This window comes from Mya arenaria, chromosome 11, assembly GCF_026914265.1.
Source record: "Mya arenaria isolate MELC-2E11 chromosome 11, ASM2691426v1".
In the NCBI taxonomy this organism is placed as follows: domain Eukaryota; kingdom Metazoa; phylum Mollusca; class Bivalvia; order Myida; family Myidae; genus Mya; species Mya arenaria.
In genome coordinates this window covers 45,582,870-45,604,896 of record NC_069132.1, presented here as the reverse complement: position 1 = coordinate 45,604,896, position 22,027 = coordinate 45,582,870, and the positions used below count along the sequence as shown (strand labels likewise).

General features: G+C 36.4%; 1 protein-coding gene across 1 annotated transcript; it reads left to right on the top strand.

Annotated features, from left to right (window-relative positions):
* Positions 1-164: 164 nt before the first annotated feature.
* Positions 165-21,431, top strand: LOC128208796 (transcription initiation factor IIA subunit 1-like). Its single transcript, XM_052912396.1, has 9 exons — positions 165-384; positions 5,979-6,080; positions 6,387-6,513; positions 7,223-7,287; positions 9,266-9,374; positions 9,898-10,010; positions 15,688-16,083; positions 16,662-16,751; positions 17,516-21,431. Exons 1-9 carry the CDS (start codon positions 364-366, stop codon positions 17,621-17,623), a joined length of 1,131 nt encoding a protein of 376 aa, XP_052768356.1. The 5' UTR covers positions 165-363; the 3' UTR covers positions 17,624-21,431.
* The last annotated feature ends 596 nt before the right edge of the window (positions 21,432-22,027 follow it).

Below are 22,027 nucleotides of genomic sequence, written 5' to 3'. Positions count from 1 at the left end.
GTCTTCGGTCGTTCCTAAAATTAACAGGGATCTCACTAGAGCGACTTCCTTCGAGAATAACGACAGGGGAGATAACTGCGTTGAAGTTTTCATTCAGTATCACTGTTGACTGTTCCCAAAACCCTCACAATGAGTCACATGATCGATCACGTGCGAGAAGACTCGCACACAATTCAAGCACCTGTTTAGCAATGCCTCGACTTAATTGAGGAAATTGGACATTACAAGCATCCCTCTCGTAACTAATCCTGTTTATATCGGCTATATAAACCATTGTGACTTCAGTTCGAGTTGGCTTCTTCGAAGTCCACAACGTGCGATTTGGCAGGCACACGTCAGTGGTTTTCTTGAATTAGGAAAACCATGTCAAACACTAATTCTACAGTAAGTTTTTGTCCTTTTTCTTTTTCAAACGACTAAATAAAACAAGTTAACAGTTGACACATCTGGATAATCGATTTTAACATGTAAACATCATGACAATGGCGTATTGCCATTATCTTTTTAAAAATGAAATCATTTTTTTGTGATGCCTGATTGTCATGTATTTGTTGTCCGATTCAAGCTATGAAGACTTATGAAAATGTGAAGTGGTAGTGTTCTACTCTGCAGTAGTACTGAAACAAAACTGCAAAACAATTTACAACTTAATTGATGTTGTGACTGGATAAGTTAATTAAAGATTTTTAATTAACAAAATAATGGAGGACTTTATAATTCGATATTATTGTAGATCTTTCAGTCTGACATGCTTATTTATCATTTTTGCCTGTCATCGTTCCTTGCACCATATTTAATTTTTGCATAAAGAGACCTCTTTATCCTAAGAAATGTGAAAGATCAGCATTTTGCACATTACACTAATACACAAGTCAGTACAGCCCCCCTCAGGTCCAGGGGTATACCAGGGATAGCGTGGAAAGTGGCCTGTGATTTAACCTTCCAGGTGGCCCGCAGTACCATGTGAATTTGTTTTCCCGCTGAAAACGCCATTGTGCCGAGATATATCCATTCTTTTAACAGGAGTTGTCACCGCTTTAGCAAAGCCCTTCCCGATGGTTATGAACCAGTCAATTGTAACCATACCCCTGTGTTTTTACCTTTCAAGTGTCCCTGCAGTGTCTGGTGAATGCGGTGGTTTTGTCTTCGCGCAAAATATAGTGGGGAATTTGCCTTACCTAGATTCCTGGGGTGCGGGTGCATTTGGTGGGGATTTGACCATCAGTTCGTTTCCGCAGGGCGAAGATTTTACCCGGGGTTGGCTGGACCGAAAGTCAAAGTCCCCGCTATTCCCCGGACAATTGACTGGTGCATTAACAAGATCTAACGAGATATTGAAAAAAAGAAGGTGCCCCATCCTGATTCCAAGACATAACCCCCCCCTCCCAACCCCCCAAAAAACGTTCAAACGTGAGAGTGCAGCGTTAAGATAGCATACTTGAGTGTAAAACATTCAATCTGTGAGAGTGCAGCGTTAAGATAGCATACTAGAGTGTAAAACGTTCAATCTGTGAGAGTGCAGCGTTAAGATAGCATACTTGAGTGTAAAACGTTCAATCTGTGAGTGTGCAGCATTAAGATAGCATACTTGAGTGTTTATAATTCCATGTATGTATTTTTGTGAGGCTGACTTTTGGCAGGATATTACTAATTAATTTTTTGAAGGTAATTGTTTTCAATTTGTATTTAATCCTTGTCAAAATTTACCAAAATTTTCATAGAATGGTATTACCTTTGATAAAAACAGTACTTGTAAAAAGTGTTTAGTATTTGTTGCCTTTAAGGATGAATTGAAGTTTGAATTACTGTTAATAAAATGAATGATTTGGACATAAAATTAATAAGATTTTAAACTTGTACTTTGACAGATGTTGACACATTAACCTTCATATGAAATTTTAGCTAATTACAACTAAAACTTTCTGAGATAATTGTAAAAAAATCTCCAAAAGTTTTCAGATTTAGCCTAGAGTAGACTGTGACTAGGCCAATCAACAATTTACGGTCAAAAATTGCCTTTAAATATCAATTCATGTTTTTTGTATTAAGGAAAAGCTGTGCTAAGCTCTTTTGGAGGGAAAAACGTGTGATTATTTCAGATGTGGATGGTAAAAATGCGTGATATTTCCTGAAAAGGGGAAATACACATAATACACTTTATTATGGTACAAGTACATCAGTATAACAAAAAGTACGGTACTACATTCAACATCTCCACACACTTAATAATCCATATATTCAACATAAAATAGGGAATTGTCAAAGTTCCATGTCTGCTTTAAACATCTCAATTATTTAACCAGAGCATCCCAATCATCAGCTGGTCTAGCCCTTTTAGTAACATCTGCAGACTCTAGTTAATCTTCGGAGAGACTTATATATATGTTTGGAACTACTTGTCAGGGGAGCTACTTTTGGGGCTGAGAAAGAAAAATATGTTTGCTTGTCTGAACTAATAATCAAGTGCTGATGTATTCAATTAAGAAGTTTTCATTACAAGATTACACATATGGTAATATCTTAACCTATCCGTAACATTGGGGAAGCATGAAAACTGTCTAATCAAGTGCGACCTGAGTGTTGCAATAAATAAATATGTTGTTAAATTTAAACATTTGTTTACATCGCCATTTGCGAGGCTTCTGCTTTTTTTTTGGAAAATTGTGATTTTTTTCCTCAGAAAAAGGGGAAAAAACACGTCTTTTTGGAGAGGGGAAGAAGGGCGGTTCGAGGATTTGATGTTAGAGGGGTGTACCCTATGGACTTGCACACCTCCCTTAGAATCCAGGGTTCCCGCTGGCGATCGCCATTGTCGCCATTTGCGACAAAATCGCAAAAGTGGCGACAACTTTTCAAATTTGGCGAATTTAAGGCGACAACGATTTTTTTCTAAAATATTTTCTTAAAATGACGTAAGTGGTGACCATGCGGCCTGCATGATAATCGATTCTGTCACTGTCATAAATCAAGCGCATCTGCTGGTGCGACAACAAAAATTAATCCGATAATTAAAGCAAGCAGTCACGGCCCAGTCAACACCTCGCTAATTATTGCAGAATTTTATTGCTTTCACGGATAAACAATGACATCCTTTAACTGTTATGTCTCTTATTAGCAAACAATTTTAATATTTAGCTCAACAGCCTTGTTGTTGCGTAATTATCGTGTTAGTTTTAAATATGCAAATCGTAGAATTTTGTTGTCGGAAAGTCACTTGATATGCAAATTTCGTAATGACGTTTACGCGCTAAAATAGACTTGCTTTCGGTTTTGTCGCAATTTGTAATTGCTATGTAATTGCTATAAATGCAGCATTCTAAGAGTTCAAAAAGTGTCAAAAAGATTAACAGAAATCAAATAAATAGGATTAAACCCCATTTGATAAGGCTTCTAATATGTTGGCTGGAGTAAAGAGTAGGTAGACAAATTTCTATTAGGAAAGTTATGGCCCTAGTTTGACAATGTATATTTCTTTGAGTTTCCATTTATTCTAAATTTATCTCATAATTTCACAATTGTATTCTTTTATTGTATGCAGGCATTAGACTGAAATCAACATATTGATTTTTATGTCACATTTTTTGCAATATTTTTTTATTTATATACTAGTCCATATACAATGAATTTTGTCAACAGAATAACAATTTGCTATTAATATCTTGTGCTTCATGTACAACAAAATGTTATGATTTGCACGACAATGTGCTAATTAAATGCAATTTAAGGCTCTTAAAATGCTTAAACCCCATGAGCTTCAGGGGGCTTTGCCCCCTTGGCCCCCACAAGGGCGCTGCCCTGGACCCGTAAGGGGGCCTATCGCGGCCCCCTTAACCCCCCCGCGAAAAAGTGGCGACAACTTTTTAGAATCCAGGGGGAACCCTGGAATCAAAACTTTATTGGTTTAAACTGTTGGTAGGGGGTTTGGGGGTGCACCCTCAAGAAATGCTACATTGTGTTCAAATATTTACACACCAACTTCCATTCCTTAAATGAACTGCCTTTCAGCAATTGCGTTCATCAATCGATGAACGCAACATCTTCGGATATGTTCGGATCGTAATTCATTGCATAACAATATACATGAAAGCTATTGATCTTGTTATTGGCTGTATTGTGTCTGCAGGTCCCATAAAATATAGATCAACATTTTTAAAAGTGTTAGTTTATTATATTTTAAATATATTGGTACCAGAAGTGTTTCAATTTTACGTTTTAAAGTGATTTCAAGTGGTTGATCTTTTCCCGCGTTATTGTGATGTCATTTGAAAAAAAATGTTTCCGGTTATAGTCGGGTCGTTCTATTTACAGAATGGGTAAGAACGGATTACTGAAAGGTTTTCTTAAATGAAATGAAGTATTTTTTTAACAATTCTTGAATGAAATAATGAACTATTGGTGTAAATATAAGGAATGAATTGCGGGGTTGATGTCATTATCGGGGATATGAACGCAATTGGGTTGGTCAAAGTACGCGTGGAGTCCTTCGGACACCACACACATTGACCAACCCAATTGCGTTCATACCCCGATAATGACATCAACCCCGCAATTCATTCCTTAAATTAAGATTCAAAACAGAAAAACTAACATTTTCTCTAGTAATCAGCAATATAGAAATAAATTAATTGCAACATATTTGTTTCAATGATGAACAAGAGAAAATTGGAATGTTTATTTAGATGCATTCAATGCTCATTTCTTAAGTTTAAAGACTTATGGGGTCATCATCATGATACACATGTATGAAGCTAATGACAAGAAGCATTGAAATGATATATTGTTGAAATAGATCTAAAATTAAGTACATTTACAGTGGGGGGGGGGGGGGTGGCCCTTTTTTGTGCCAAAATTCAGCCCCATTGCCTAGGTTATTTTTATTTTTTTGGAAGGAGCATTGATCTCAAAACATTTAGCAATTGTAGCGATATAGTGCCATTCATGAAAATGTCCATAGGTTTGTTGAATAAAATGTTTTAACACAAGTTCAACATCATATGAATCATGTTAGTATTATAAGTATTCCCCTCTTTCCAAAACAACGCTATTTATCCTCTATCAAAGTTGCTTAAAAAGTGAAAAGAACCATTGATTTAATTGTAATTACAAATTATTTACATGTTCATCATTGAATGAAAAAACAAATACAGGCTTGTAAATGTAATTCAATGTACTGGTTCTCCTTTTAATAGCCAGTACACTTGAATGAGCAACATCAGAGTTTGAAATACTCCTAATCAGTTATGGTGATGTTTATTTGGTTAAATGTTTTCAATAAGATCTTGAAGAAATATGATCACATTTTGTTAAATTGATTACCCATTGGATAAGCTTGTTCTAGGCTATACAAAAAATGATGATTTTCTGTTTAAATGTTTATTTCAGAGGAAGGTTTATATATATGTCTGTGGTTGAAGATGTGATATCAAATGTCCCTTTCTGTTTCAGAGGAAGGTTTATATTATGTGAGTGGTTGAAGATGTGATATTAATGTCCCTCTCTGATTGAGAGGAAGGTTTATATGTCTGTGGCTTAAGATGTGATATCAATGTCCCCCTCTGTTTTAGGGGAAGGTTTTTATGTTTATATGTCTGTGGTTGAAGATGTGATATCAATGTCTCTCTCTGTTTCAGAGGAAGGTTTATATGTCTGTGGTTGAAGATGTGATATCAATGTCTCTCTCTGTTTCAGAGGAAGGTTTATATGTCTGTGGTTGAAGATGTGATATCAATGTCTCTCTCTGTTTCAGAGGAAGGTTTATATGTCTGTGGCTGAAGATGTGATATCAATGTCCCCGTCTGTTTCAGAGGAAGGTTTATATGTCTGTGGTTGAAGATGTGATATCAATGTCTCTCTCTGTTTCAGAGGAAGGTTTATATGTCTGTGGTTGAAGATGTGATATCAATGTCTCTCTCTGTTTCAGAGGAAGGTTTATATGTCTGTGGTTGAAGATGTGATATCAATGTCCCCGTCTGTTTCAGAGGAAGGTTTATATGTCTGTGGTTGAAGATGTGATATCAAATGTCCGGGAGGCATTTCTTGATGAAGGAGTTGATGAACAAGTTTTACACGAGCTCAAACATGTAAGCCTTATTACTATTTAAGCACAATAAAATCAGATAAATCACTCTGATATTCATTTAAAAAACAAGTATGTGCATTTATCACTGAAGTAGTGGCTTATAATACTTAAAAAGCCTGTTTTGAAAATCTCTTTGGAAAAAAACCACAAACAAAATTCAAAGCCTTACATGCCCATTGTACGAGCATGATAATTATAACAAAGAAAACAATAGAATGTATTTATAGACAATTACATATTTGTTCTCTTTTCATGAAAAAAATCATTTTAAATATTAATGTAATCTTTCATGAAATGTGTGTGGCAGTTATGGGAAAGCAAGCTAGCTGCCTCTCGGGCGTTGGAACCGGCCGACCCGGAGCCCCAAGTGGCCACACAGCCAGGCGGAAACATTCCATATCAGCTTATGGCCCCACAGCAGGCACAGATCAGAGGTAAATGTAGGTGTAGGCCAACTGTTTAACTGCAGTAGACTAACCTGCTCATGATAGTGCATTTGTAGCTAATAGCAGTCTTTAGATAAGGCTCTAAATGACTGGGTGATAACCCATGGTACATTGTAACTTTGCAGACATCCTCGGCACCCCAGCGTATCATAACCTATATGATACCCTGGGCAAATCAGCTGTAAAAATCTCGTACTCCTGAATAATTTATAAGGTGAAATCCAGCGGCTTGATGTCGCATGAGACACTCCTCATGTGGTGCGGAAATTTGCAGAGAAGTTACAGAAGTAATGCCGATTCGAAATAATTCAATGAGATCACGGCTTACATATTGTTTTAGGCAGGATAATTTTAAATATGCCGATAACTTCAGAAAGGAGATTTATTTCCTTTTTGTTATCGGCTGTTTCATTGGTTGGAAAATGCTTATGACTATTCAAGATTTACGAAGTTTCCTTAATTTGCCCAGGGTATCAAAACCTATATGATTATGCCAAGGATGCTTTGCAGGAAACTCAGAATAATGGTAAATGATTACCCTGAATTTGTTTGTTTTGACTCTTGTGGTATTTTTTAAATATCAGGCAAACAAACCGGATAGTGAATGCTCTTACCAAACATTTGTTTTTTAAAATTCCTTGTTATGGGGTTAATTTCTCCTATATATTACTTAACAATTATGCTTTTATGTTTATAGTTAATCCGACCACCATTCAGCAGCAAATACCAGTTCCTGTACAGCTCACTGATGGACAGCAAATTGTAAGCTACTTTCCATTTCACTTATAAATAGTTTATTTGTTTTTGTTTGTGTCATGTTTTTTTCCTGTGATGTTGTGTGACTGTTTCATAGTGTTTCAGAGTAACAGATAAGATGGCTATTGTATCTCACATTATCAATGAGTATATTAAATTTTTACTTGCCAAAATGCATGATTCTTAACAAATAATTTGTTCAAAAATTAATTTTGTTAACATGATGTCTATACCTACAAAACATACTTATTCAAATTGAACCGACTGTCTACTTCCACACGTAGTTAGCTTGAAATACGATAATTTTAAAGCTTTACTGTTTCTGGGTAAATCTGGCCATTGTTTAGATTTTAATTGTCGGAGTATTAACAATGAACAATTATCTTTTACTACTGCGATAGGATGCCCTCAACTATTTTCTCAGATCATGGCAGATTTAAATAATTTGTCAGCAATTGAGAATATTTACATCCTTTTTCGTTTTGTTTTTTTCGATACATGTCATTTTTGCAGGAAAGCTTGCATAGAAACATGTTTTTCCTCCTGCATCTGTGTTACATTGTATAGAATTCTATTTACTTGGCAGTCAATGGAAAGCCTTAATAGTCATTCACCAAGGTCTCCATTTATTTCTGTTTTTTTATGCCCCCACAAAGTGGCGGCATATAGGGTTGCCCTTGTCCGTACGTACGTACGTACGTACGTACGTCCCGAAGATTGTTTCCGATCTAATTCTTGAAAACCGTTTGTCCAATCCTCACCAAACTTTAAACACATGTTTGTGACCATAATATCTTGATCAAGTTCGATAGTCATGGAAATCGCTTTAGTCATTTAGGAGTTACGGCCCTTTTTTGCCAAAAATTCCCGAAGATTGTTTCCGATCTAATTCTTGAAAACCGTTTGTCCAATCCTCACCAAACTTTAAACACATGTTTGTGACCATAATATCTTGATCAAGTTCGATAGTCATGGAAATCGCTTTAGTCATTTAGGAGTTACGGCCCTTTTTTGCCAAAAATACTTCAAAAATATATGTTTCCAATCTAATTCTTGAAAAGTATGTGTCCAATCCTCACCAAACTTTACATACATGATTGTGACCATAATATCTTGATCAAGTTCGATAGCCATGGAAATCGCTTTTGTCATTTAGGAGTTACGGCCCTTTATTTGCAAAAAAAGACTTGAAAAATACGTCCCGAAGATTGTTTCCGATCTAATTCTTGAAAACCGTTTGTCCAATCCTCACCAAACTTTTAACACATGTTTGTGACCATAATATCTTGATCAAGTTCGATAGCCATGGAAATCGCTTTAATCATTTAGGAGTTAGGGCCCTCAGATTATCCTGAATAATCATTATGGCTTATTTTCTGTGACAAAAAATCGAAGTGGGGGCATCCGTGTCCTATGGACACATTTCTAGTTTTCTGGAATATGATTGGCCAATCACAGAAACGATGATTGTATTTTTGACTGAGGTTACATATGTTTACCAAATCAAGTTCAGTGAATTTTAAAAAGTATCAAATTAAAAAAAAAATATTTATAATTCATAACTCACAATCAATCAGGCCTATGATTGCCTATAAAGACCATTGTCAGCACCCAAGTTACACATTCTGTTGACACAACACATATTCAGTGGGATAATTAATTGAAAAAGTTACGTTTTCATGATTTTTGTTCATGAAGTAAATGAAATTGACAAAAGTTTGTGGTTTGGTGAGAGTAGAACGTACAACACAACTTTATTCTTTGCTCTCCACATTGAGGATCACTACCAACTAAGCTTACTTGATATTGATATGCTGATATAATCAATGAAGCCAAATCAAAGTAATTAGCTTGTTGGGAGAATATTTTGCCAGTCAATTTGTCCAACAGTTCATGATTAAGTGTGGAGTGAAATTGGGTACCTGTGGTATGTGACATTGAATTAAACATGTAACAATCAGTTTAAAATGTGACTTTATTTCAGAGCAATGCAGCCAGTGTGGCATTCAATGCCCAGGGAGGCATGTTTCCTAGTCACCAGGTGCAAACTCTAGTCAACATCCAAGGAACACACTACCAGATGCAGCAAACTGGTATGTCTCCGGTACAAACAGGAATTGTGACAGAGACATCGAAATTATTAGTTTGGATGAACAAGCCCGAAAACATGTACTACTGCTTGGCATTACATTCTTGAACAAGCCCTGCTATATAAAATTCAGAAATTGGACAAGCCCAGAAAGCATTTTACCAGTACAGGACTTACGGGCTTGTGCTAATTTCGACCACTGGATACATGTACTAGTTATAGCATACAGCAAAAAGGCATCAATGTTATTTAACTTCTATACAGATTAAGCATTAGAGATACAGGTGACGGTTTTTATAGAAATTTACATGCTGACAATTTTTTTAGATTCATAAGGATCAAAACATGTACATGTAGTTACTTTTTATTTTTACATTGAACATCTACTACTCAAATCTTGACACATGTACTAATGGATGAGTGTAATTTAAAATTTAGAGGGCATCATTTTATGAAAAAAATATCAGGGATGTGTTTATTTTTTTATTCATTTGTATAAAATTAGCGAAGTATTTTCATTATTTCAGCAAATGGCCAGTACATCTTGACCCTTCCCACTGGGGTCTCTCAAGGCCAGATGGTAAATTTGCCTCAACAGACCATCATACAGGGACAGCCCGGTCAGGTTACTCAAATACAGGTAGGTTATTTTAAAGATATCCTGAATAGTTAAATTTGCCCCAGATACCGGTAGATTATTTGTAAAAATGTCCTAAACCTGACTAAATCATAAGTCGGTAACTGGTTATCAGTTTTATTGTACTCAACCTGCCCAAATACATGCATATTATTGGTTTAACTGTCTCGAGCCTCTTGCAAATACAGGTAACTGTCCTGAACCTGCCCCAAATACATGCATGTTATTGGTTTGACTGTCTCGAGCCTCTCGCAAATACAGGTAACTGTCCTGAACCTGCCCCAAATACATGCATGTTATTGGTTTAACTGTCTCAAGCCTCTCGCAAATACAGGTAACTGTCCTGAACCTGCCCCAAATACATGCATGTTATTGGTTTAACTGTCTCGAGCTTTTCGCAAATACAGGTAACTGTCCTGAACCTGCCCCAAATACAGGCATGTTGTTGGTTTAACTGTCTCAAGCCTCTCGCAAATACAGGTAACTGTCCTGAACCTGCCCCAAATACATGCATGTTATTGGTTTAACTGTCTCGAGCTTTTCGCAAATACAGGTAACTGTCCTGAACCTGCCCCAAATACAGGCATGTTATTGGTTTAACTGTCTCAAGCCTCTCGCAAATACAGGTAACTGTCCTGAACCTGCCCCAAATACATGCATGTTATTGGTTTAACTGTCTCGAGCTTTTCGCAAATACAGGTAACTGTCCTGAACCTGCACCAAGTACATAAAGGTTATTAGTTTAATTGTCCTGAACCTGTCATAAAAGCAGGTAACTATCCTGAACCTGTCATAAACACAGTGACTATCCTGAACGTGTCATAAATACAGTGACTATCCTGAACCTGTCATAAATACAGTGACTATCCTGAACCTGTCATAAATACAGTGACTATCCTGAACCTGTCATAAAAGCAGGTAACTGTCCTGAACTTGTCATAAATACAGTGACTATCCTGAACCTGTCATAAATACAGTGACTATCCTGAACCTGTCATAAATACAGGTAACTATCCTGAACCTGTCATAAATACAGTGACTATCCTGAACCTGTCATAAATACAGTGACTATCCTGAACCTGTCATAAATACAGTGACTATCCTGAACCTGTCATAAATACAGTGACTATCCTGAACCTGTCATAAATACAGGTAACTATCCTGAACCTGTCATAAATACAGTGACTATCCTGAACCTGTCATAAACACAGTGACTATCCTGAACCTGTCATAAATACAGGTAACTATCCTGAACCTGTCATAAATACAGGTAACTATCCTGAACCTGTCATAAATACAGGTAACTATCCTGAACCTGTCATAAATACAGTGACTATCCTGAACCTGTCATAAATACAGTGACTATCCTGAACCTGTCATAAATACAGGTAACTATCCTGAACCTGTCATAAACACAGTGACTATCCTGAACCTGTCATAAATACAGTGACTATCCTGAACCTGTCATAAAAGCAGGTAACTATCCTGAACCTGTCATAAACACAGTGACTATCCTGAACCTGTCATAAATACAGTGACTATCCTGAACCTGTCATAAATACAGGTAACTATCCTGAACCTGTCATAAATACAGTGACTATCCTGAACCTGTCATAAATACAGTGACTATCCCGAACCTGTCATAAATACAGTGACTATCCTGAACCTGTCATAAATACAATGACTATCCTGAACCTGTCATAAAAGCAGGTAACTGTCCTGAACTTGTCATAAATACAGTGACTATCCTGAACCTGTCATAAAAGCAGGTAACTATCCTGAACCTGTCATAAACACAGTGACTATCCTGAACCTGTCATAAAAGCAGGTAACTATCCTGAACCTGTCATAAACACAGTGACTATCCTGAACCTGTCATAAATACAGGTAACTATCCTGAACCTGTCATAAACACAGTGACTATCCTGAACCTGTCATAAAAGCAGGTAACTATCCTGAACCTGTCATAAACACAGTGACTATCCTGAACCTGTCATAAATACAGGTAACTGTCCTGAACCTGTCATAAATACAGGTAACTGTCCTGAACCTTCCCCATGTACATGAAGGTTATTAGTTTGATTGTCCTAATCTTGTCATAAATACATTTAGGTTATTATTTTTTAAGTGTCTAGAACCTGTCCCCAATACAGGTAGGTTATTGGTAAAAATGTCCTATACCTGGGTCAAATTACAGGTAGGTTATTGATAAAAATGTCCTATACCTGGGTCAAATTACAGGTAGGTTATTGGTAAAAATGTCCTATACCTGGGTCAAATTACAGGTAGGTTATTGGTAAAAATGTATGGTGTATACCTTTGAAACAGAAATAATCTTGTTATAATCAAGTGATTAACCACAAGATATATGAGTCGATTTATCTTGTCTGTTGGGCCTAAAAGAAAGGAACATTTGGTTTGGGTACCAAACTCTACCTACAAAATAGGCTACTACCCTACCATTTTTATAGTCGGTTTGAAAAAAATATATTTTAGAAACAAAACAAAATATAATAAAAAAATAATGTTTTTTTTCCTTTCCCATATGTAGTTTAAAACATTGAATGCTTTATACAGAAGATAACTTTAACACCATTCTCCAATGATGAAAACAACATTCTTATATCAAGCCCAATAAAAAAAAGCCTACCTAACCTACCTATTTTTATGCCCCCCTTTGAAGAAGAGGGGTATATTGCTTTGCACAGGCATGTCGGTATGTCGGTCGGTCGGTCCGTCGGTAGACCAAAGCTTGTCCGAGTGATAACTCAACAATTCCTGGACGTATGGTCATCAAACTTCACATGAAGGTTGGGCCTGACCAGTAGATGACCCCTATTGATTTTGGGGGGTCATCGGGTCAAAGGTCAAGGTCACAGTGACCTTTAATGGTAAAATAATTTTAAAGCTTGTCCGAGTGATAACTCAACAATGCCAGCACCCATGGCCCTCAAACTTGACATGGAGGTTGGGCCTGACCAGTAGATGACCCCTATTGTTTTTGGGGGTCATCAGCCCAAAGGTCAAGGTCACAGTGACCTTGAATGGTAAAAGGTTCTCCGATTGATAACTCAACAATGCCTGCACCCATGGCCCTCAAACTTGACTTGGAGAATTGGCCTGACCAGGAGATGACCCCTATGGTTTTTGGGGGTCATCTGGCCAAAGGTCAAGGTTACAGTGACCTGGAATGGTAAAAGGTTGTCCGAGTGATAACTCGACAATGCCTGCACCCATGGCCCTCAAACTTGACTTGGAGGTTGGGCCTGGCCAGAAGATGGTCCCTATTGATTTAAGGGGTCATTAGGCCAAAGGTCAAGGTCACAGTGACCTGGAATGGTAAAAGGTTATCCGAGTGATAACTTGACAATGGCTGCACCCATGGCCCTCAAACTTGATTTGGAGGTTGGGCCTGACCAGTAGCTGACCCCTATTGTTTTTTGGACTCAATGGGTCAAAGGTCAAGGTCACAGTGACCTTGAATGGTAAAAGGTTGTTTTAGTGATAACTCAACAATGCCTGCACCCATGGCCCTCAAACTTGACTTGGAGAATTGGCCTGACCAGGAGATGACCCCTATTGTTTTGGGGGGTCATCTGGCCAAAGGTCAAGGTCACAGTGACCTTGAATGGTAAAAGGTTGTCCGAGTGATAACTCGACAATGCCTGCACCCATGGCCCTCAAACTTGACTTGGAGGTTGGGCCTGGCCAGAAGATGGTCCCTATTGATTTAAGGGGTCATTGGGCCAAAGGTCATTGTCACAGTGACCTGGAATGGTAAAAGGTTGTCCGAGTGATAACTTGACACTGGCTGCACCCATGGCCCTCAAACTTGATTTGGAGGTTGAGCCTGGCCAGAAGATTGTCCCTATTAATTTTAGGGGTCATTGGGCCAAAGGTCAAGGTCACAGTGACCTTGAATGATAAAAGGTTGTCCAAGTGATGACTCAACAATGCCTGCACCCATGGCCCTCAAACTTGACTTGGAGGTTGGGCCTGACCAGTAGATGACCCCTATTGATTTTAAGGGTCAAAGGTCAAGGTCACAGTGACCTTGAAAGCAAACTCAACAGTTCTTGGACCTATGGACATCAAACTTGACATGAAGGTTGGACCTGCCAAGTAGATGACCCCTATCGACTTTGGGGGTCATCAGGGCAAGGTCAATGTCACAGTAACCTTTAATGCAAAAAAGTTAACAAATCTTCCCCCAATGATATCTCGACAATGCCTGAACCTATGATCATTAAACTTGACATGGATGTTAAGCCTGACCAGTAGATCACCCTTATTGATTTTAGGATTCATAGAGCCAAAGGTCAAGGTCACAGTGATCTTGAATGGTAAAAGGTTGTCCGAGTGATAACTCAACAATGCCTGAACCCATGGCCTTCAAACTTGACTTGGAGTTGCATCTGACTTGTAGATGACCCCTTATGATTTAAGGGGTCATCGGGTCAAAGGTCAAGGTCACAGTGACCTTGAACAAAAAAAAACTTGTCTTTTGATAACTTGACAATGCCTGCACCCATGGCCCTCAAACTTGACATTTAGGTTTCTGGTGACCAGCTAATGACTCTGGATTTTGAGTTCATAGAGTCAAAGGTCATGACGGTCATAACACACTTTATCCTCACACTTTAATGGTCATAATCTTAAAACAGCAACAAATCAGCTGTCATTTTGGTCCATGCATATTTCATTCAATTGTCCATATAATCCTGACAACATGGCGCTCAGGGGGGGCATAATGTTTGACAAACATCTCTTGTTAAAAAGGATTTAACCCTAACCAAACCTTTTTTATTTAGGCCTTGGTCTATTATGATAGCCTTGGTGTTGGCATACATATGCTGAAGTGAAGTGCAAAAACTTAAACCTGGGCCATAACTTTTTCAAGATCTTCCCATGTGACTTTGTACACATGTTAGCGGTGACAATATGCACATGTACAGCAAGTCCAATAACACTCAGCTTTAATCATTTGTAAGTTATTCCCCTTGATAGTTGGAAAAGGAAATGTTGTCCTTAACTTAATAAATGTTCTTGATATCAACATGATGTTATAATGAAGTTATAAATAAATTTCACATGAAGCTGTAAGTAAATGATGCTAGTGACAATGTTTACATGTGTAGCAAGACAAGTGTCTCTGGCTTTATTTGCTGGCAAGTTTTGCCCCTTGGAAGTTTTAAATTATCCTATTGAACTTGGCCATCACTAAGTAATAATTCAAGATAATTACATGAAACTCTGTACACATATTACAAGTGACAATATGAACAAGTTCAACTAATCATGCAAAAACCTTAATTGGCAATAACTTATATCCAGTGGTCGAAATTAGCACAAGCCCGCAAGACCCTGCACTGGTAAAATGTCTTTCGGGCTTGCTCAAATTTTGAATTTTATATAGCAGGGCTTGTTCAAAAATTTGATGCCAAGCAATAGTATAATAATTCGGGCTTGTTGATCCAAAAGTCTAATTTTGATGACTGTATATCTGTTCCAGACAATTATATAAAACTCATATACATACATATATATTACTTGTGAAAATTTGAACATTTGTAGCAAGTCCCATAACTCTTGACTTAAAATGTTGTTATCTTGAACGTTGTTCTGAAGAATTATCCCATTGCTTCCCTAAAAATGATCATAACATGTTCTCTCATTGCAGGGTCAAGCTCTTCCACAGTTTGATGGTGCTCATGATGAGCCAAGCACAGAATTATCAAATGTACAATCTTCTCCACATACTATGGAACAATGTGATGATATTGACATTGACTTGTGTGCTCAGCTGAAAGGTGATGAAATTATTGATAGTTTAAGTGACAATGTACTTCATAAAGGTGAAGAAATAGAATTGGAGCTTGAATGCTCTCCAGCATCAGCTGGTAGATTGTTAAACTCAAGAAAAAGAACAAAGCGATCACGTGTACCAAAGGTTCCACAATTGGATGGGAACCATGATACAAGCTCATCAGAGGACAATGATTTTGACGACGATGATGATGACAACAACGACGATGATGATGAAAAAGAAGATGGGGAGGAGGATGGGGAAGAAGAGGTTTGTCAGCATTGCCTAGAACAATTATGTATATATCATTTATATGAGCATTGCTTACAATTTAATGCTTAAAACAAGCCAATAGGTAGTATCTATTTTCTTTAATTGCTAGGTCAGGGCTTTTACTTAGAATATGAAACTGGAAGTGTAAACTTTCATATCATCACTTTTGGAAGATTTGGAAGTTTACGCCTCTCAATTACAGCAATTAGTTCCATTATTTTTCTACTATTACATTACAAATTAAACAATTGGCAACTATACCTTGCCAGCTTAACAAGTTTATATTGTAATAATTCATGTTACTGCTGGACTGCCTAAAAATGTCACCAAGTTTTCTGAGTGGTTATGGAAATTTTTGTTCTTCAAACGTAGCAACTTTGGAAGCTTTAACTCATTTCTAGGGAGTATATACTTCAAAACGATTCTCCAAGTAATTTCAAAGACTCCAAAACTAATTATGATTTCTTCAAATCTAATGACAATGAAATCAAAGCAGCTTATTGTTCAAAAATAAAATTCAATTTTTTTTTTTTCATAAAGCTCCATGAAAATGTTCTCATTTTTAAAATCTTCAGGAGCCACTTAACTCAGATGATGATGTAAGCGAGGAGGATCCCAGTGAACTGTTTGACACAGACAATGTGGTTGTCTGTCAGTTTGAAAAGGTGGGAAATTATTCAACAGTAATCAAAGCCCAGAAGCTGATTAAGCTCATGCTTGTTATTATTTCTATGGCCCCACAAAAGGTGGGGGGTCTCTCAATAAGATATTATCTAGCATCGTGGAACCTTAGGAAGTAATATCATTTCGATTATTCCTATTAAAAGTAAATATGATGTGAATTATAGAAAAACAAAAATAGTGAGCTTAGCTTAATCCTATTTATAAGGGCTTCACAAGTTATGAGAAATTGGGGCCACGGGTTTTGTTTTGTGCTGCACCAAGTATATCTTAGAGTTATGGCCCTTGAATAAGCAAAAATTGGCATTTTTGAACTTTTTTTATTTCTGGGAGGTAATATGTTTGTTAAAGTTGTGGAACTCATAATTTTGGTGAACATTTATGGAGAATGGACAAAATGGCCCTTGCTCTTTTGAAAAATAGGGCATATTGGGCATCTGTGTTCATTGGACACATTTCTAGCTGTTTTTATTTGTGGAAATATTGTGGTATGAAGGTCATGATATGATCATTTAGGATTACTTTTTTCATATAAAATTCTGGCTTATTCAACAGAATCGTCCTCATGTCTGTTTGTATACAGATGAGCAAATCTTTGATTGATGGTCTAATATTCAATTTGATCCAATAAAAACTTCATATGTATTAACCAATCAAATTACTTTAATTTTGCTTACTTTGCCCTTGTAATGTATTGTTGCAAGTGAAAGTTAATAACATAGCTTAATGTGGTTTCTTGCAATTGCAGATAAGCAGAAATAAGGGAAAGTGGAAGTTTCTCTTGAAAGATGGCATTATGAACCTGGACGGTAAGGATCACATTTTTCAACGTGGGACAGGCGAGGCAGATTGGTAACTTTGACACTACATCTTGTGTTGGGCCGTAATGTTTTGAGGTGGTCATGGGACAATTCTAGTGTATGGGTGTTACCCATTTTGCTGATCGGGAAAAAAATAGCGGGAAAAAAATTCCGCTGCGGGACGTTACGCTAGTCTGGAAATCTTCAGTAGCGTATATTTTATCTTATATTTTGACATCTTTTTCATTTAAGATGTTTATTTTTTGCAACATTGTCAGTTTGCATTAGATGAGTGATGCATTTATTGTGCCTGTATATAAAACACACTTTTAAGTGCTGGGCTGGTATTCAAAAGTCACCTTATATCAATTTTAGTCTAAGGAGCAAAATCTGGGAGTTTTCATTGACCAATTAATCTTATAGTTGAATCAAAACAGCCATATTTCACTTTAATCTTAAAGCTCACAGTAATCTAAGATGTTGATGTAATATGGCACCAGGCCTTGGGTATCAAATTGTCTGCTTAGATTTGTGCTGTTTAAGTTTAATTTTAAGTCATAAATCATATCAATTGTTTCTGTTTAGAATAATTAATTTCTTTATATAGAAAAAGACTATGGATCATGAATTGGTCTTTTAAGCTTGTCTGTTATTCTAAGAACAGAGTCGAATATTGTCATAGCCTTTGCTTGTTGGTTGGCATAACCTTCATCTGGCCAATAACGCTAACAAAATTTTTCATGATAATTAAATGAAGCTTTGTACATGTACAAGAGACAATAGGCACATATGTAAATCAGGCTTTAAATGTTTAAGATATGTAGTAAAATGCCTCTTTCTAGACAGAAAAACAAATAACGAGCGTTTTGGTTTGCTCCACATCGCTCTTGTTAAAATTTGGAATAAAAATGAGTATTATTCAAAAAAAAATTGTATGGACAAAACATACTTCATTGGGTTGTGGTTTTATTTTTTGTCTTCAATTTCTTTGATCTACTAGCATTTATTTCAATTTGTTACATAATTTTTAATGAATCAATTTTTGCCATAACTAGCAATGTATATTTGTGTATGATCATGAGTTACACCTATTGAATAGGTTTATTTTGTTGTATTGTTGCTTGCTCCAAAATCATGAGACCAAAGTGCTAAAGCATGTGTATCATTGTGTAAATTTTGATGACAAACTTTGAAAAGTGATTCATTAGTATAGAATACTTTAATTTGTATCATAAATGATTTATATTATGCATTAAATTTAACTCAGTTTTGTTCAGTTATTGAAAAATGTTTCTGGGGTTTGAGTTGATCTAAGTTGCTAGCAGAATTTTGTATGTTATTTGTAAACTATAATTGGGAAGTTTGGTACATATATATATATTTATATATATATACAGTCGGACCCTGTTGGCTTGAACTCCCTTTGCTTGATTTCCTTTACTCGGTCTGACGTTTAAGACCCATTACCTTATACTAAAGATGCATTCCAGCTTGGCTCGAATTTCAGAGGCTTGGTGTATCTGCTGGTCCCTGGGAGTTCGAGCCAACTGGTTTCAACTATATATAATTCTCAATTTTTACCCAACAAATCATGGCTAATAACTCTGACTCTAAAGTATTCACCCTTGTTGAGTTATGTCCCTTGTTTTACTGTAATAATCATCAGATGAGCATTCTTATTCGCTTCTGGGGCTCTTGTTGAATTTAAAACAAGCTTCAATTTCTCAGATAATCCCTAAATACAGGGTCAAGCTCAGCACTCAAATTTTATGTTGGTATAAATTGTTTTAAGGTTCTCCCTTTTAAGAGTTTTGACTCCCTTAAAGGAACTTATTTGAAAGACGATCAATGTTAAACTATTCTTGTTCTGTTAAATCAAGTTAAAGCAAATATTTTAGTTAAATGAATGAATGACGTTTCCTTCTGTAAGCATTCATTATTAAGCTCATTTTTTTGGAGAAGTTGGGGCCAGTTGTACATGATTAATAGCTTTAATGCATTCCCTTTATTATAGCAGGTGTTTGTATAATATCAAATACGCTTTTATCAAAATCGTGTCCTGTTTCTGAACAACTAGATGTTTGTAAAACACTTAGTGAAACTCACTCATTATTTTCTTTCATGTGTTCATTGTTCTGTTTTGTTAGGAATTGTTAAAATACTGTAGTTTTTATTTTTCATTATTTGGTGTCATAAGTTTGTGTTTGTTTTATTATTTCATCCGGTAAATTTATGTAATTATTAAAAAATATCTATAAAATGGTGCGGTATTATAGAAAAGGGAAAATGTCATTTCCCATAGCTTTTGTCTTCAACGATTATTGTAATATGATTGATGTTACTTTTTTATTATGCAATGCAGATATATATATAACTGCAGTAAACTTGTATGCATGCTTTCACTGGCTAATACTGGGTAAAATATAGTGCAGAATTTGTTACAATGAACTGAAATAATAAAGTTTTAGCGTAAGAATAGAAACAACATGCATAGTGCCATTTATCGTTGTATGTACGATTGTTAAGTTGGCCAGTTTTTAGTCACAATTTGGGCAAGGGGTCTTGGCCTTTATTATGCCCCCACAAAGTGGCGGCATATAGGGTTGCCCTTGTCCGTACGTACGTCTGTCTGTCTGTACGTACGTATGTCCCGAAGATTGTTTCCGATCTAATTCTTGAAAACCGTTTGTCCAATCCTCACCAAACTTTAAACACATGTTTGTGACCATAATATCTTGATCAAGTTCGATAATCATGGAAATCGCTTTAGTCATTTAGGAGTTACGGCCCTTTTTTGCCAAAAATACTTCAAAAATATATGTTTCCAATCTAATTCTTGAAAAGTATGTGTCCAATCCTCACCAAACTTTACATACATGATTGTTACCATAATATCTTGATCAAGTTCGATAGCCATGGAAATCGCTTTTGTCATTTAGGAGTTACGGCCCTTTATTTGCAAAAAAAGACTTGAAAAATACGTCCCGAAGATTGTTTCCGATCTAATTCTTGAAAACTGTTTGTCCAATCCTCACCAAACTTTTAACACATGTTTGTGACCATAATACCTTGATCAAGTTCGATAGCCATGGAAATCGCTTTAATCATTTAGGAGTTAGGGCCCTTTATTTCCCAACAATACTTAAAAAATATCTTATCCGATCTAATTTTTGAAAAGGATTTGCCCTTGTTATTTCATTTTTTTTCTCCAAAAAATGATGTGAATTCTACTACAAATAGATGACAAAAGTAAGATAGGTTTGTTCTTGTAAGAAACACTGTTTTGGTGGTCAATTAGTATAACATATTTTGGCATCGGGAAAGGGGGCCAAATTATTGGCCCTTAAATAAGAAAAAGAAAAACTGTTGGCTACAAGGAATATTTGGAATCTGTGTCATTTGTAACACTCCCATGTTTTGAATGATCATTTTCATTACCCAATGTGCTTGGCAAAGAAAGTTGAAATGCATAAACATATGTTATCATCATTGCTGGTAGTGTCATGAGTGAAGTGCTAAACATGTTGGGGTTATCTTTTCTACAAGCCTATGAAAGACAAATATGGTTGGATCAGAAAATTATGCAAAATCAAAAAAACATTGCCCAAACTAACAATTGAAGATGTGTATTGAAATACATTTTTCAACTCTCAATTCTAAAATCTATTTTACAAAATCCCTGTTGACGAGATTGCCCCGATGTTTCCGTGGCATTCCATAGGCCTTTCATCTTTGGTCTATATTTCTCAAAATTGTGCTTCTTGTATGCGTTGTTGTTAATCATGATATGTCTTTAATACTTGTTTGTGCCTATGGTGATGTAAATCTCATTGAATTATCTCCTGGTATTAAAAATATTTTTCATTCTGTGTTTGTATATATTTTGTACCTGACACGACCAAATGATCATTACCTTTAAAGGTTAAACAATGCAGTTTTTGTTTACTAAATATGCTCCAAGCAACTGAGGCACATTAATTGTAGAATATTTTTTTCATTCAAGAAGCAGTTAACATTACTTCAACAGTTTTACCTCTTACATTATTATGCCTTTCGAAGAAGAGGGGGTATATTGCTTTGCACATGTCGGTTGGACGGTAGACCAAAGCTTGTCCGAGTGGTAACTTGACAATTCCTGGAACTATGAGCATCAAACTTAACATGGAGGTTGAGCCTGACAATAAGATGACCCCTTTTTAGGGGTCAAATGTCAAGGTCACAGTGACCATTAATGCGAGGTTCGAGTAATAACTCAACAATGATTGCACCCATGGCCCTCAAACTTGACTTGGAGGTTGAGCCTGACTAGTAGAATACCCCTATTGATTTTAGGGTCATAGGATCAAAGGTCAAGGTCACAGTGACCGTATAAACGAAGGGCATGCTGTTTGACATACATCTCTTGTTTTAATGAGAAGCCATAATTACTATTTTTTGTGATCGGTCTTTGTCCGTCGTCT

Coding starts and splice junctions, on each gene's coding strand:
- LOC128208796 (XM_052912396.1), top strand. CDS start 364: ATGTCAAACACTAATTCTACA. Junction 7,288..9,265: donor TCACTGATGGACAGCAAATT/GTAAGCTACTTT, acceptor ACTTTATTTCAG/AGCAATGCAGCCAGTGTGGC. Junction 16,084..16,661: donor AGGAGGATGGGGAAGAAGAG/GTTTGTCAGCAT, acceptor TAAAATCTTCAG/GAGCCACTTAACTCAGATGA.